We start from the raw sequence: 14,803 nt of genomic DNA on the forward strand, positions 1-14,803 counted from the left end.
AATGGCTGCAAACCTTGACTGACCATTGTACCAGCTTGGTGTTAAGAATGCATTCTTACATGGTGACCTAGAAGAAGAGGTATATATACACTCTCCTCCTGGGTTCAAGCATCCTGGTGACAATGGGAAAGTGTGTCGTCTTAGGAAGGCTCTTTATGGACTCAAACAATCTCCTAAGGCTTGGTTTGAGAGGTTCAGACAAGCTCTCCTTCAAAATGGATATACTCAAAGTCAAGCTGATCACACATTGTTTATACAAAGGAAGGGCAGCACTATTACGGCTCTCAGTGTTTATGTTGATGACATTGTGGTCATGGGAAACAGTGAAGCTGAAATCTCAAAGCTTAAGCTTTATTTGGCTTAGTAGTTTGAGATCAAAGATCCCGGTCCATTGAAGTATTTTCTGGGGATTGAAGTTTCAAGATCCAAGCAAGGGATCAATGTTTGCCAAAGGAAGTTTGTTCTTGATCTACTTACAGAGACAGGCTACTTAGGATGCAAACCAATCTCCTCCCCTATTGAGCAGAACCACAAACTAGGGGAAGATTGTGGTGAACCTCTTGTGGAAGCTGAAAAGTATTAGAGATTAGTAAGTAAGCTAATCTATCTCTCCCTCACCCGACCTAACATCACCTACGCTGTTGGAGTGGTGAGTTAGTTTATGCATGCACCCAGGATGGGACATCTTGATGCAGTTTACAGGATCCTCAGGTATTTGAAGTCATGCCCTGGAAAAGGCCTTCTCTTCTCTAGGAATGGTTACTTGAGAATTGAAGTATATACAGATGCTGATTGGGCCGGGTCCATTTCTGATAGAAGATCCACCTCTGGATACTGTACCTTTGTTGGGGGAAATTTAGTCACCTAGAGAAGTAAGAAGCAACCTGTGGTAGCTAGGTCAAGTGCTGAAGCAGAGTTTAGAGCCATGGCTCATGGTGTGTGTGAAATCTTATGGTTTAAGAAACTTGTTCAAGAATTGGGATTTGAGACGACTGAACCTATGAGTCTTTATTGCGATAACAAGGCAGCCATAAGTATTGCTCACAACCCAGTTCAACATGACGGGACAAAGCATGTTGAGGTCGACAGACACTTCATCAAGGAGAAGATAGACTCTAAGACTATTTGTACTCCTTTTGTAAAGACAAATCAACAAGTGGCATGCATCTTCACCAAAGGACTTAGCTCTCATCACTTTAGTTTTATGTTAGACAAGCTGGGTATGTATGACATATACCACCCAGCTTGAGGGGGAGTGTTAAGAATAGCTGTATCAGGGGTATATATGTACATAACCCCTCTTTTATGTATTCTTTGTGTCATTTGTATGAGGCTAAGGGCCTGTGTGTAATTATATATTCTTTTCAATATAAGCATGTTAGTCTCTTGTTTTGAGACACAGCACACCAAACCAAAATCGTGGCTGCTCTCTTGAAGTTCCTTCTCTTCTTCTTCTTCCACTCTAAAAGCTAACACACCCCACACACACACAACACAACAAATAGGAAAAAAGAAGGGGTAAAACACGATAGATCCGCATATGAGGAGAAAAAAGCAAGAACCACACAACAACAATACCAAAAAGAGCCAACAGAGATAGTTGGTATATTAAGATGTTCCATAAAAGGACCTCCCAACTGCAAATAAATCCCAGAATAAAAAAAAAAAAAAAACACAGAGAATTAGCACACCCAAGGTACAAACGAAATACAGAGTGCAACGCAAGGTATAAAAGGTTAGAAGAAGATTCAAAGAGCAAGAGTGAGAGGGTGGTGATTGTGGGGGTGGGGTGGGGGGTGGCGTGGCGGTGGTGGCGGGGTGGTGGTGTTGGTGGTAGTGGTAGCGGTGACAGTGGTGGTTGGGGGGGGGGGGGTGGGGGTGGCAGCGATGGTGGCCAGGAGGTGAAGGCAGGGTGGTGGTGGTGAGAACATCAAGAGAAGAAGGGTGGTGTTTATTTTTACATGAAATTACTGCTTTTCCCATCAAATTAATCACGTGCTCATTAAAGAGCAATGGTGAAATCAAATTCAATTTCAAAATTGAAACTGCTCCTCAGCTATTTCACAATTTCTATTCCATTTGATTTCTATTTAACTGAAATAAGGTGCAACAATCAAACCAAACAATTTCCGAAATAGAAATCTCCCCATGAAATTGAAATTGATATCATACCAATCTGGCCTAGAATCAATGAAGATTTTAGGGTATTTGAAAACAGTAGTCCAATGCTAGAATTCAGAACCATAAACTGAAGAAAATTGGACATAATATTATATAACAGATCAGCATATAAGCAAGGCAAAACAAAAACAAATAGAAATGAAAATAAGGCATATGCAAGGTAAAAGTAAGACAGAGAAGTTTAGATATGACCAGATAATATTATAATAATAGGGTGATAGAAGAAGAAAAGGGAAAAGATATGATCAGGAATCCACCTGACCTGTGGGGTTGGAATCCACTAGTTCCCCTTGTTGAATCTGCAACATTTACACCTGAATCGTAGTGCACCTCCCGAATCCACAAAAGAAAGTCTGAAATCCACAGACAACTGAGCCAAAGCTTCATCTTCATTACTAAATTCGTGAGGTCGGGTATAGTTGTTGTATATATTTATAAACTTAAAATAAGAAAAGACTCAAAATAGGCCTAAAACTCCTCTAGCCGATAGCTTGCTATTGAGTTATTCTAATGCTACTAAAACTCTGAATAAAATAAGAAAAAAAAAAGGCTGGACTCAGAGTCCTAATCCAGCCTAAATAAAACACTTAATAACAAAAAAAAAAAAAGAATTAAAACTCTTAACTGGCCCCACTTTCGGGTGAACTGGTCCATAAAACCATATTTGAACCAGAGAACCTAACCCAAACTGGGCCAGCTTGAACTGTAGGGTCTTCTTCTTCTCTTTTCTCTGCTGAAAACTGGATACTGCATCAAAGAGGCACACAAATCCGGTCCCACAAGCGGTGGGACCCTGCTGCTCTCCAACCAAAAAGAGATGAAGGATAGTTCAGACTTCAGAGTTTTTTGGTGGTCCACATCTGAGTCCTCAGGGAAGCCGGTTTTTATCAGCTTGGGAGTCATTTTCACAAATATTGATAATATCCACTTGAGTTGGTATGTTGGATACAAGATTCAACATCTGTGGAGACATAGGGAAGAGAAGTAGAGAGAGGAAGCAGAAGATGAAGAAAAGGAAATATTGGAATAATACAGATACCCTGTATATCCTGCCAATACTGAAAGACAAAAAATTGACTCCCAATCTGATACATCCAACCTTGTCCATCATGTGTGTTGATATACATTGTTGTAGCCCTTACTTAACAGCTTGAGCTTTTGGGATAAGCGGTTCAACACTGTGGTTTTAGTTCTTTGAAGAAATTCATTGAGAAAAATTTACTTATCTTCCATGAGTTCCATCTGAAGTTGACATGAAAATTTTCTGCTTCCTTGTCAATTTCAACCATTGAGTTACTAATTGCATTCACCTAAGCAGCACATTCAAAATCACCATACATAAACTTAAATTCCATGGGTTTCAGTTTCATTGGTTCCGATGAGTCTGAACTCTGAATTGCCATAACCCATCATGACACCCCCCCAGTTGATTGTTTTCAGTGTCTAATACAGCTAGAGACTGTATGGGTGATTTTGGATGGTGAAGGAAAATAAAGAAAGAACAATAATGAAGACTGAAGAGAACAAGAAAAAATAATAGGCTGAGTTTTAGACTACTGATGGCAACAGGCCACAAGAGCTCCGTTAAGTATTCTATTAAACATCTCTTCTAAGTGAGTTGTGGTTTCATCTTTCATGGTTCAAGGAGAAGGGCTGCAAGTCCTTTTCCTAGTATCCAGAAGGAGAGGACTGAGGAACTCATTAATCAACTTTTGGTGTATGGGGAATATTGTTGGGTTTTTGAACTCGGCTGGCTGTAGACTAGAGTGATAGCTGGTCTTTTAGGGCCTGTGGTTATAAAAATTTTAGATATGCTGAGCTTCCCTCATTACTAAGCTCATTAGGGTGTATGGTTTTTTCTAGCTGTTAGAAAAGCTAGAGTGTACAACGGTAGGAGGAATCCCTATCGTGGTTTAGTACTTTGTTGTTAGTTTTCCTAGTTAGATTAGGATTTCTAATAATCCTTGCTTTCCTTATTTTCTTAAGATAGGTTTTTAGTATTATTTTGTTTCTAGGATTCCTACCGGTACCCTGAGTATGGATTCCTAGTAGTACTCTACAGTGTAAGCCTTTTTCCATATTATAAATACAATTGGTGGGGGGTGGGGGAGCTGCTGCACACAGAGCCTGCAATCTGCTCTCAGCAATCTCACCCTCTTCTCTCAATCTTTTTTCTCTTTCTCTTTGTGGTTACTGGTGTTCAGTTAATGATATTGTGACATGGTATCAGAGCTTGAATACCAGTAATCAAAGTCTTCCTCATTGCTGTCAGGAATCTTTGACCCATAATAAAGATTCAAAATCCGTAAGGGCGATGGGAGATGCCACCCAACCCTCACTGCTTGAGTTAGACAGATGAGGTTGTTTTAATCAAATCAATCAATGATTGGAAGCTCGCTGCTTTATTCTCGTTTGGTTCGATCAGGGACAGGATCAGTGTTGGTTAAAGCTTGTTCTAAAAACTTTTTTTTTCTGTCAATATACGATGATTGTTCTTTAAGAGTTACTATCGCTTACTAGTTGCAGCACCTATGCTGCCTATCTGCTGCATTGTGCCCTAGTTTGTGATGATATAGAATTAAACTAGGGCCTTCTACTACTGTTTATGAAGATTTGAAGATTCTCCCCCTGCAATATATCATTATTCAAGCATACCAGGCCTACGATTGCTGATTCTGAAGGTTGATTCCAGAATTTTGTAATATTCAATTACTTCTCATCAAACCAGTTGATTTGGATCAATTTTTTGAGGACCACTTAGTCTCATCGTACAGTAGAATCGATCCAAGTTTGAAGTACTTCTGGTGGTCTGATCATCTACAATTCAAGTTATTCTATTGCTCTTTGCGGTACTCTGTTTTCCGGAAATTTTTCAGATTTGATACAAATCAAAAGAATTTTTACCGACTTGGTTGTTCATCCCAATATTTTGGGACCTGTTTATCCATCACTAGAGGAGACTTCGATCTAATTTTCAGGTGCATTTACACCCTGCTGCTTAATTATATTCAAAACCCTGAATTTCAAGTTCTCGGTTTGAAGGAATTGCTGCTGCTGGCTGATTTGGTTCTTCAGATTAGTTCCACTAGTGCTCTATTATGTGTTCACTACTGTGTTACATGCTGCCTTTGATTCCTATACCGCCTGTTTGCATGATGGCTGATCCCAACCCTCCATTTGACAATATTCACATTCAGATTACCAGTATCAAGCTTAATGGGGTATCTAACTATTTGTTATGGGCCCAAGCTGTTCAAGTCTACATCCATGCAAAAGGTAAGATGAAATATCTCACCTCTGATCCTCCACCTGCTGATTCCAAGGATCCTACTGTGATTTTTGCCTAGGAAGAATGGATGTGTGAAAATTTCATATTTAAGATTTGGTTATGGAATAGAATGGAACTTACCATCGCAGCCAATGTTATGTTTCATTCTACTGCAAAGGGAGTTTGGGATGATCTGAAAGAGACCTCTCAAGACAAGAATATATCCTGAACCTATGATCTTTATGAGAAGATGTTTAACTTCAAGCAAGAAGATAAGTCTCTTACTGAATATTTCAGCAGCTATATGGGCATTATTGAGGAGCTCCAGATTCACCAACCACTTACTACTGATCTAGAGCAATTAAAGTTTCAACTGACTGAGTTCTATGTTGCAAAGTTTCTATCAGGTTTTCATCCTGACTATCAGGCTGTCAATAGTCAACTCTTTATTGGTGAAAAGGTACCTTCACTGAATGAAACCTTCTCTCGTCTTCAATGTTGGTAACTACTCACAAAGTTGATCCTTCTCCCACTTGGGAAAGTTCGGCTTTCACAACCAACATAGGACAAGGTAACTCTTTTTCTAGTAGAGGCCGTGACCAGGGAAGAGATTGTGGTCACGGATCTAATGGTCGTAGTACTAATGGGCAGCAACCTGATAAGTCTTCTCGCTACTGTCCCTTCTGAAACAAACCGAATTATACCGTTGACACATGTTGGGCCAAACATGGTTGACTTGACTGGGCTAATGAATTAGCCAATTCAGCCATGACTGATAATTCTACCAAGCACGTGCACACCAATGACACCACATCTACTCCTGGGGCATCTACCACCACACTTGTTTCTCGTGATGACTATAATCAGCTACTGAAACGACTCAAACTACTTGAGTCATCAGCTTCTACTTCCATTGCTACCTTAGCACATACAGGTAATCAACCTTCTTCACTACCACTCCTTGGATTATTGATTTTGGAGCATCTTCTCATATAATAGGTAAGTCTCACTTATTTACTTTGTTATCTCCCATTTCACATTCTGCTCCTATTATTCTTGTTGATGGTTCCTCTACTCATATTGTCGGTCACGGCAGCGTATTCCCTACTACATCCATGACCCTATCTTCTGTTCTTCATGTACCTAAATTGACCCTCAGTCTTTTATCTATTTGTCAACTTACTAAATCTCTTAGTTGTTCTATTACTTTCTATCCCTCCTATTATGTATTTCAAGACCTTCTAGTAGGTACTACCTCTACTGTTGGAACTTCTCCTCTTCAGTGGCATTTTTGTCTGGGTCATCTCTCCTTGTCCAAGCTTCAGTTGTTTATTCCAAGTCGCAAATCCATTTCTCGGCTTGAATGTGGAACATGTGAACTTGGCAAACATGATTCATCCTCATTTCTTCCTCGTAATGGTCCTAAGAGTCCGTCTTTATTTTCTTTAGTTCATTCTGATATTTGGGGTCCATGTCATGTCAGTAATAGGTTAGGGTTTTCTTACTTTGTTATGTTTATGGACGATTATTCCCGCTTGACATGGGTTTATTTGTTAAAAGATCGTTCTGATTTTCTTAATGTTTTTTAAAAAATTTATCAAGAAATAAAGACTCAATTTGCTACTTCCATTAAGATTTTCAGATCTGATAATGTTCTTGAGTACGGGAAATTTCTAAGTTTTGTTTAGATAATGGAATACTTCATCAAACGAGCTATTCGTATACACCGCAACAAAATGGGGTGGCCGAACGTAAGAATAGACACTTACTGGAATTTCTTGATCTATAATGATTCGTATGAATGTTTCTAAACAATATTGGGGTGATGCCGTTCTTATTGCATGCTATTTAATCAATCTGATGCCTTCTTCTAACCTTGATAACCAAGTGGCATATTCTTTTATATCTTGTTGCACCTTTGTTTATTGTTCCTCCTAGGGTTTTTGATTGTGTGTGTTTTGTTCATCTCTTAAAACCTAATATTGATGAATTGTCTCCCCGGGCGGTTAAGTTATCTTTCTTGGTTGTTCTAGGACTCATAAGGGTTACAAATACTTTGATCATGTGACTCATATGCAATTTGTTAGTGCTGATGTCACCTTCTTTGAAAGTACTGCGTTTTATTCTACGCCTGTTTCTTCTCCTATTTCTATTGATTGTAGTCGTATAATTCCTGCAATTATTCCTTTTTATCTTGCTCCTCCACTGCAACTATATCAGCGTCGTACTAAGGTCGTGACTTCCGCTTCAGCTCCTGTTTCGGCTCCAGTTCCTGCTCCACCCACCATACATTCTGATACTGTTCTACCGGCTCTTGTTCCACCGACTTCTCTAAATCTACCTATCTCTATTCGTGAAGGTACTAACTCTTGTATTCAGAAATCCTTGACTGCCAATCCCATTGATCATTATGTATCCCTGTCTCATCTTCCATCTTTTCTCCATAGTTTTGCCCTTTCATTGTCTACTAGTTCTCTTCCCAAGAATCATCATGAAGCTCTTTCTCATTCGGGGAGGAAAGTTTCTATGGATATAGAAATAGATGCTCTTTTATCTTGCCAGACGTGGACTTTGGTGAATTTTCCCCCAGAAAAGGATCTTGTACGTTGTCACTGAGTCTACACAGTTAAATACAATCTTGATGGATCTATTGAACTCCTTAAGGCTCGGTTGGTTGCAAAGGGATACACTCAAACATTTGGTGCTGATTACTTTGAAACCTTTTCTCCAGTTGCTAGGTTGAACACTATTCGGGTACTTATCTCTTTGGCAGTAAATTTGGATTGGCCCTTGTATCAGATGGACATCAAGAATGCTTTTCTCTATGGGGATTTAGAGGAGGAGGTTTATATGGAGCAACCTCCTGGGTGTGTTGCTTAGGGGAGGATTCTGTTTGTGTCTGCAGGTTACACAAGGCTATGTAGGGGTTGAAACAATCACCTAGAGCATGGTTTGACAAATTCAGCTCCATCGTTACCCGTTGTGGTTTTATCCAATGCGATTCTAAATTTCTAACCACTCTATTTTTGTTCGGCGCCATGGCTCGAAAGTGGTTGTTCTTGTTGTTTATGTCGATGATATTATTATTTCTGGGAACGATACTTTAGGTATTGCATCAGTAAAATCCTATCTCCAGCAGTTTCAGAAGAAGGATTTAGGTCCTCTTAGGTTTTTCTTGGTATTGAAGTACTAAGGAGCAAGAAATGTATCAATCTATCCCTACGGAAGTATGTGTTAGATATGCTGACTGAAATTGGTATGCTGCATCCAAACCGGTTGATACTCCCATGGACCTACATAAGAAATTGAAGCTTATAGCGGTGAGGATTTTGAAGATAAACACCGGTATAGACGCCTTGTTAGGAAACTTATTTATCTTACTGTGACACGACCGGATATCTCCTTTGCTGTGGGTATTATTAGTCAGTTAATGCAATCTCCTCAGAAGGCTCACTGGGAAGCTGCATGTCGTATTCTATGCTATTTGAAAGGAGCTCCAGGTAAAGGACTCACATATCGTTCCCATCGAAGTATTGATCTGGTCGGATTCTTTGATGCTGACTGGGTTGGATCATCTGGTGATAGGCATTCTACCACGAGGTATTGTACATTTGTTGGTGGAAATATAGTTACTTGGAGAAGTAAAAAACAGACTACTTTAGCTAAGGATGTCAATTGGTACGGTTTTGGTATGGTACACTGCACATATACCCCATACCGATACCGTACCGAATTGATTCGGTAATATTCGGTACGGTATCAGTACGGTATGGGGTATTTTCAGTATTATGTCCATACTGATACCGTACTGACTATCAACTTGGTACATGTATCTCATACTGATACCATACCGATTTTTTTTGGTATGATTCGGTATAGATAATTTAGTACAAAAGGGTTTCGGTATTCGGTACTCAATACACATTTACACCCTTAATTGAGCAAGATCCAGTGCTGAGGATAAGTATCGAGCTATGACTCATACGACAGCTGAGTTGATGTCGTTGAAGTCATTATTTCAAGAGTTGGGTTCCCCTGTCTCGTCACCGATGAAGATGTTTTGTGATAATCAAGCAGCTATATATATTGCTCGTAATCCGGTGTTCCACAAAAGAACTTAGCACATTGAAGTTGATTGTCAATTTGTATGGAATGCCATCATGAATAAGCTGATTGTTACTCCATTCGTCTCTTCGAAATCAACTGGCTGATGCGTTTATTTAACAGTCGTTTGGTCCTGTTTTTCGGCAAGTTTGTTCCAAGCTGGGTGACTTGTATGCTCCAGCTTGAGGGGGAGTGTAAGAAAAGCTAGAGTGTACGGTGTACCACGATAGGGGGAGTCCCTATCGTAGCTTAGTACTTTGTGTTGTTAATTTTCCTAGTTAGATTAGGATTTCTAATTATCTTTGTTTTCCTTATTTTCTTAAGATAGGTTTCTAGTATTAATTTGTTTCTAGGATTCCTACTGGTACCTTGAGTATGGATTCCTAGTTGTTAATGTAGAAGGGGTTCTACTAAGAACCACTCTACGGTAGGATCGATAATAGTTGCAGCAGAACACCAAAATAGAAACTAAGTCAGAATTAGTAACTTAGTGAATAAGGACCAAACCAGCAGCAGGAATGGCTTCAAAGTAGGATCAAATGAAGGCCTAGGCAAGGGTGGTCTGTGCTCCAAATATCAGCCAATTCTAATGGCTGGTTGTGAAGTTATTCAAGTCTGAAGTTTGCAGCAGATTCTGGGCAGAACTGAGATCACAGGTGCAGCAGTCCTTCACTTGATTGTGTAAACAGCAGCAGCAGTACATGGTGATGACTGTGGATTGATTCAAGTTTTCAAAGAGTTCTCCAGCAGCAGTTTATTGCAGTCACAAGATGGCAGCAACAGTGGGGGTTGATTGAAAGAACAAAAAAACAAAATAGAAGGATAGATAGAAAGGGGGGGGGATAGGGATAGGAGGGGGGTTAGGCTATCTCAGCTGTTGAAAGGCAAATTTTTTCTCAGAATTGGAGGCAAGCACTGCTTGTAAATTTCATTAATCGATTGGTGCCTGACAATGGGTGCCAATTTTATAGCTTAGGCAAGCTTACAGAATAGAAAGTAAGAAAATAGAAACTTCCTAAAATAAAATAGAAAGTAGGAAAATAGAAACTAATGGAAAGTAGAACTAGTGTAGGATCCAGCCTTCTAAACAAGCAAGGAAACAAAAATAGAAACCAACTAAAATTAGAAGCTACCTAATTGAAATAAATAAACTTTCTAAAACTGAACATAGAAACTGCACTATGGCAGCATTAGGATAGAATCTTTCTCCACTTGATGGGCCCACAAGATCTTCTAAAAAGCATCCCCACACAAGGCAAATATGGATTGTGACACTGTTCATGTGAACAGTGAACAGTGAACAGTGTTTTGGCCTTTTCTTCTTTATATTTCGATCTACATCAGTAGTACTCTACATTGTAAGCCTTTTTCCATATTATAAACACAATCAGTGGGGGGTGGGGGGAGCTGCTGCACACAGCCTGCGATCTACTCTCAGAAGTCTCACCCTCTTTTCTCAATCTTTTCTCTCTTTCTCTCTGTGGTTACTGGTGTTCAGTTAATGATATTGTGACACTAGTCCTATGGTAAGTCTCCATTTTCTCTTCTTAATGAATGTCAGCAAGGTCATGCTTTGGTACAATTAGCCACCTGGTTTACTTTTTGTGCAGCTGGAAGGAGAGGCAACTGCTAGAGCCGTTCGTTTGGCTGGGTTTGTTAATGTACCACTTTATGTTGTTCATGTGATGAGCGTTGATGCGATGGAAGAGATCGCCAAAGCTCAGAAATCAGGTTGGAGCTGTTTATCCTTATTGAGGAAATATATTTGATGGCTATCATTATAGTATTGGATGCATCATATTTCTGATTTGAACCATATCATTGTACTTGTTTTGCAAATTTAATTTAAATGAGTTTTTGTCATGTGCAAATTATCCAATTACCCCATAGTTGTAACTTCATCCTTAAACGATGATTCCATATCCAAAGCTTCACTGGTTCTCCACAACTATAAGCTATTGAATTTTGATGTGTCCTTCAAAGAACATGATAACAGTAAATGGATTGGTGGTTGAACAAATGAAATAAAAAGACCAAAATTGCAACGGGCATTAGTGTCCAAAACTCTGTAGGCTCCCAGGAGTGTCATGGTGGCAGTTCCATCCTAGTTCTTGTTTTATGGTTTTTGCCTCTCTTAAAAACTTGAACCAAAAATTGATTTCATGGTTTTGGTGTCAAATTGCGTAAAACTGCCACATCAAAAAACTGAATCGGTACTCCCTCCAAGTAAACAAGTTTCTGTAAACAAGATGAAAAGACATGTACTTGTTGTCTGGTTTAGGCAAACTTCATTGTAATTGTTCATTTTAAGGTTTCGACTGGTAAAGGTGACGCAAACATACTTGTGTTCACTTTCGCGTTTAGAAGGGAAATACATTACTCATTTTACTATAAATTTTTTGTGGATGATGTTAATTTGCAATGAGTTTTCTACTTTTTACGTCTCTTGTTTGGTTAAATGCTATATTTTATTGTGAATGCAGATGTTTCTATTGCAGTTTATATATTAATGTACACACACACACACTCTCACTCTCTCTCTCCCTCTCTCTGAAACCACATCAAACTTTTAGAGCATTGCACATTTTCCCCTCCCCTGCTTCCATAGCCACCTAATCTTCAAGTCACTTAGGAACAGACTGAAGCTTATGTGAGAATTAACTGACTTGTTGCACTCCAAAATTAAGAAAATTGATAATTCTATTTCTATGTTACGAGGGTACACCAATTACGAGAGAGAGAGAGAGAGAGAGAGAGAGCATAGGTATGAGGAGGAAATACCCCCCCAAAAAGGGGGGGGGGAGAATACACGGGGAGAGAGGGGGGGAATACAAGCCTCAAGCCTTAAGAAGGCGGACCATGAGACCGAAGAGGAGAAACATCTAAACCCCAGGATACAACAATAAGCCTGTTCCTTGGGGTATCAAGGAGCGATCTATAGGGGAGCGAACGGAGTTTGGGGCTAACATAAAAAAAAAAAAATATATTGAGTATTTTGAATATTTAAGTCTATTTAATTACCTGATAACCTTGATCATTAAAGAATCATCAAAAGTCAATTTAAAGGAAAACACCAAAACTAAGAAAACCCTGCTATAGAGGCGCAAGTGGAGGCATTGTTTCATAGCAATTTAGCCCTTACACCATCCCATCCCCAAGTTTACAATCTCTCTCTCTCTCTCTCTCTCACACACACACGCACACACACACACATTTATTTGTGATGGTAAATTTTCATTTTTGTGCATCCATGTTTGTTTAGTTGGTTACTTACCTTTGAATTTGAAGGTTGTACATCTTCTGATGCTGAGACTGATGATTTCAGGTTTTGACCATTTTGATTATTCGTTTTATTTCAAAATGCAGGCCAGAAGGTTATTGGAGAACCAGTAGTTTCTGGACTTGTACTTGATGATTCATGGCTTTGGAATCCTGACTTCACCATTGCTGCGAAGCAAGAACTTGCACACTTTCATTTCCATTTTTCCTTTCTTTTTTTTCTGTTCTTTGGATATGATAACAAGAATTGTGTGTTCTTTCATGTTTAGGTATGTCATGAGTCCTCCAATAAGGAAATCGGGGCATGATAAAGCTCTACAAGCTGCCCTTTCAAGAGGAGTTTTGCAGGTGTAGTTTATATCGCTGGACTAGATAGATTTTAAACAACACCCTATAACCCTCACATCTGCAGATAAGCTTGGATAAACATGACATGAACTTTGTGAGCAATCATATCCTCCAAATAAAAAGGGCATACCTAGTGCACGAGGCTTCCACCAGTGCCGGGTCTGGGGAGGGTCATAATGTACGCAGCCTTAACCCTGCTTCCTAGAGAGGCTGTTTCCAGACTCAAACCCGTGACCACTTGCTCACAATGGAGCAACCAAGGCCCACCCTCTAACCATTGCACCAAGGCCCACCCTCTAATCATATCCTCCAAATGTAGCCTCTAAAGTTGTTTTGACATCTTTCTGAGTAGGTTTGAGACTGTTTGGGATAGTGAGGATATTTTTATTTCTTAAAACACCTTAGTGAAGAGATTAAGTTTAAATTGTACTTTCTCTTGATCATGTTAAATTATTTATGCTTACCATGTCGTTCTAAAGTTATGTACTATCTACTTCAATTAAAATTCTTAAATAGTACCAACTACTGGTTCTGTTACTAATTGTATTAGGATATATTAAGTAGATATGACGCCTAATATCAGTGTGATGGGTCCCACCTACATAATCTTCCATCACTTGACCCAACAGTGAAACTAATCATCCTTTTTATGATTCTGTCACAAACTGAAGAAGAAAGTTTTGATTGGATTTCTGATTTGTTTTTAAATTTATATCAAGTATTGCTATTGTCATACATATCGAAAAATGATCACTGAATGGTGATCCTCAAAGCATGCCTATCTGTGGGATATACTACCAATTGTTGTCCTAAGGTGATCACTCACTTTACAATCCCAACCTGGATGCCCTTCTAGATTCAGGTTGGCAAATCCCTGCCGTGTGTTTTCCAGCTCACTCCTTTTTTTAATCGGTTATGTCCTTTATCAACCCCAAGTAGCTATATCTCCATAACAATTTTATCATTTTTTATCTACTGTAATTCCATATGGTGGATAGGAGCAGTACCAACAAAAGTTCCATATGATGATTTGAACTTTTTACCCTTTTCAGCTTGTAGGAACTGATCATTGTACATTCAACTCCACACAGAAAGCTCTTGGTACTGATGACTTCCGAAAAATTCCAAATGGTGTCAATGGTAATCTCATTTTGTGGTCTCTGACTATGCTAGTTTTTCAATTTCCTGGTCTGGCATCTGATTGTCAACTCTTATAAATTTGTGAATATCTTTGCGTTTCCTAGGTATAGAAGAAAGGATGCATCTCGTCTGGGAAACAATGGTGGTAAGCAGCAATGTTTTTGTAGTATGACCATGTAAAGCAAGTGGCTGAAATTGGAAAGCTAATCATCACAATTTATTTTGATGCAGGAATCTGGCCAAATATCAGTTACTGATTATGTGCGAATAACAAGCACTGAATGGTATTCTCTGTTGTCCTCCACATATATACTGCTATGTTTGTGAAGTCACTAAAGAGGTTATACATGATGATATGGTGTAATCCTGATGTGGTGTAATCAAACAGCATGAAGATCAGTCATAGAAGATGATTCTGACCTTCAAATACTACGACACTTTTGGTCCTGTCCATATTCCCAACTCCCCCCCCCCAGGCACATA

The 14,803-nt window shown here is 39.2% G+C and overlaps 1 protein-coding gene across 2 annotated transcripts in view; it reads left to right on the forward strand.

Moving 5' to 3' along the window:
* LOC122642924 (dihydropyrimidinase) overlaps window positions 1-14,803 on the forward strand; it is a 41,687-nt gene that overhangs the window by 23,512 nt on the left and 3,372 nt on the right. For both annotated transcript variants that reach the window (XM_043836538.1, XM_043836539.1), the window contains exons 6-11: window positions 11,164-11,284; window positions 12,920-13,007; window positions 13,102-13,180; window positions 14,233-14,320; window positions 14,425-14,465; window positions 14,552-14,604. In XM_043836538.1, the coding sequence (XP_043692473.1) occupies window positions 11,164-11,284; window positions 12,920-13,007; window positions 13,102-13,180; window positions 14,233-14,320; window positions 14,425-14,465; window positions 14,552-14,604 (470 nt within the window). The remainder of the gene's footprint in view (window positions 1-11,163; window positions 11,285-12,919; window positions 13,008-13,101; window positions 13,181-14,232; window positions 14,321-14,424; window positions 14,466-14,551; window positions 14,605-14,803) is intronic.

Source organism: Telopea speciosissima, chromosome 10, assembly GCF_018873765.1.
Source record: "Telopea speciosissima isolate NSW1024214 ecotype Mountain lineage chromosome 10, Tspe_v1, whole genome shotgun sequence".
NCBI lineage: Eukaryota > Viridiplantae > Streptophyta > Magnoliopsida > Proteales > Proteaceae > Telopea > Telopea speciosissima.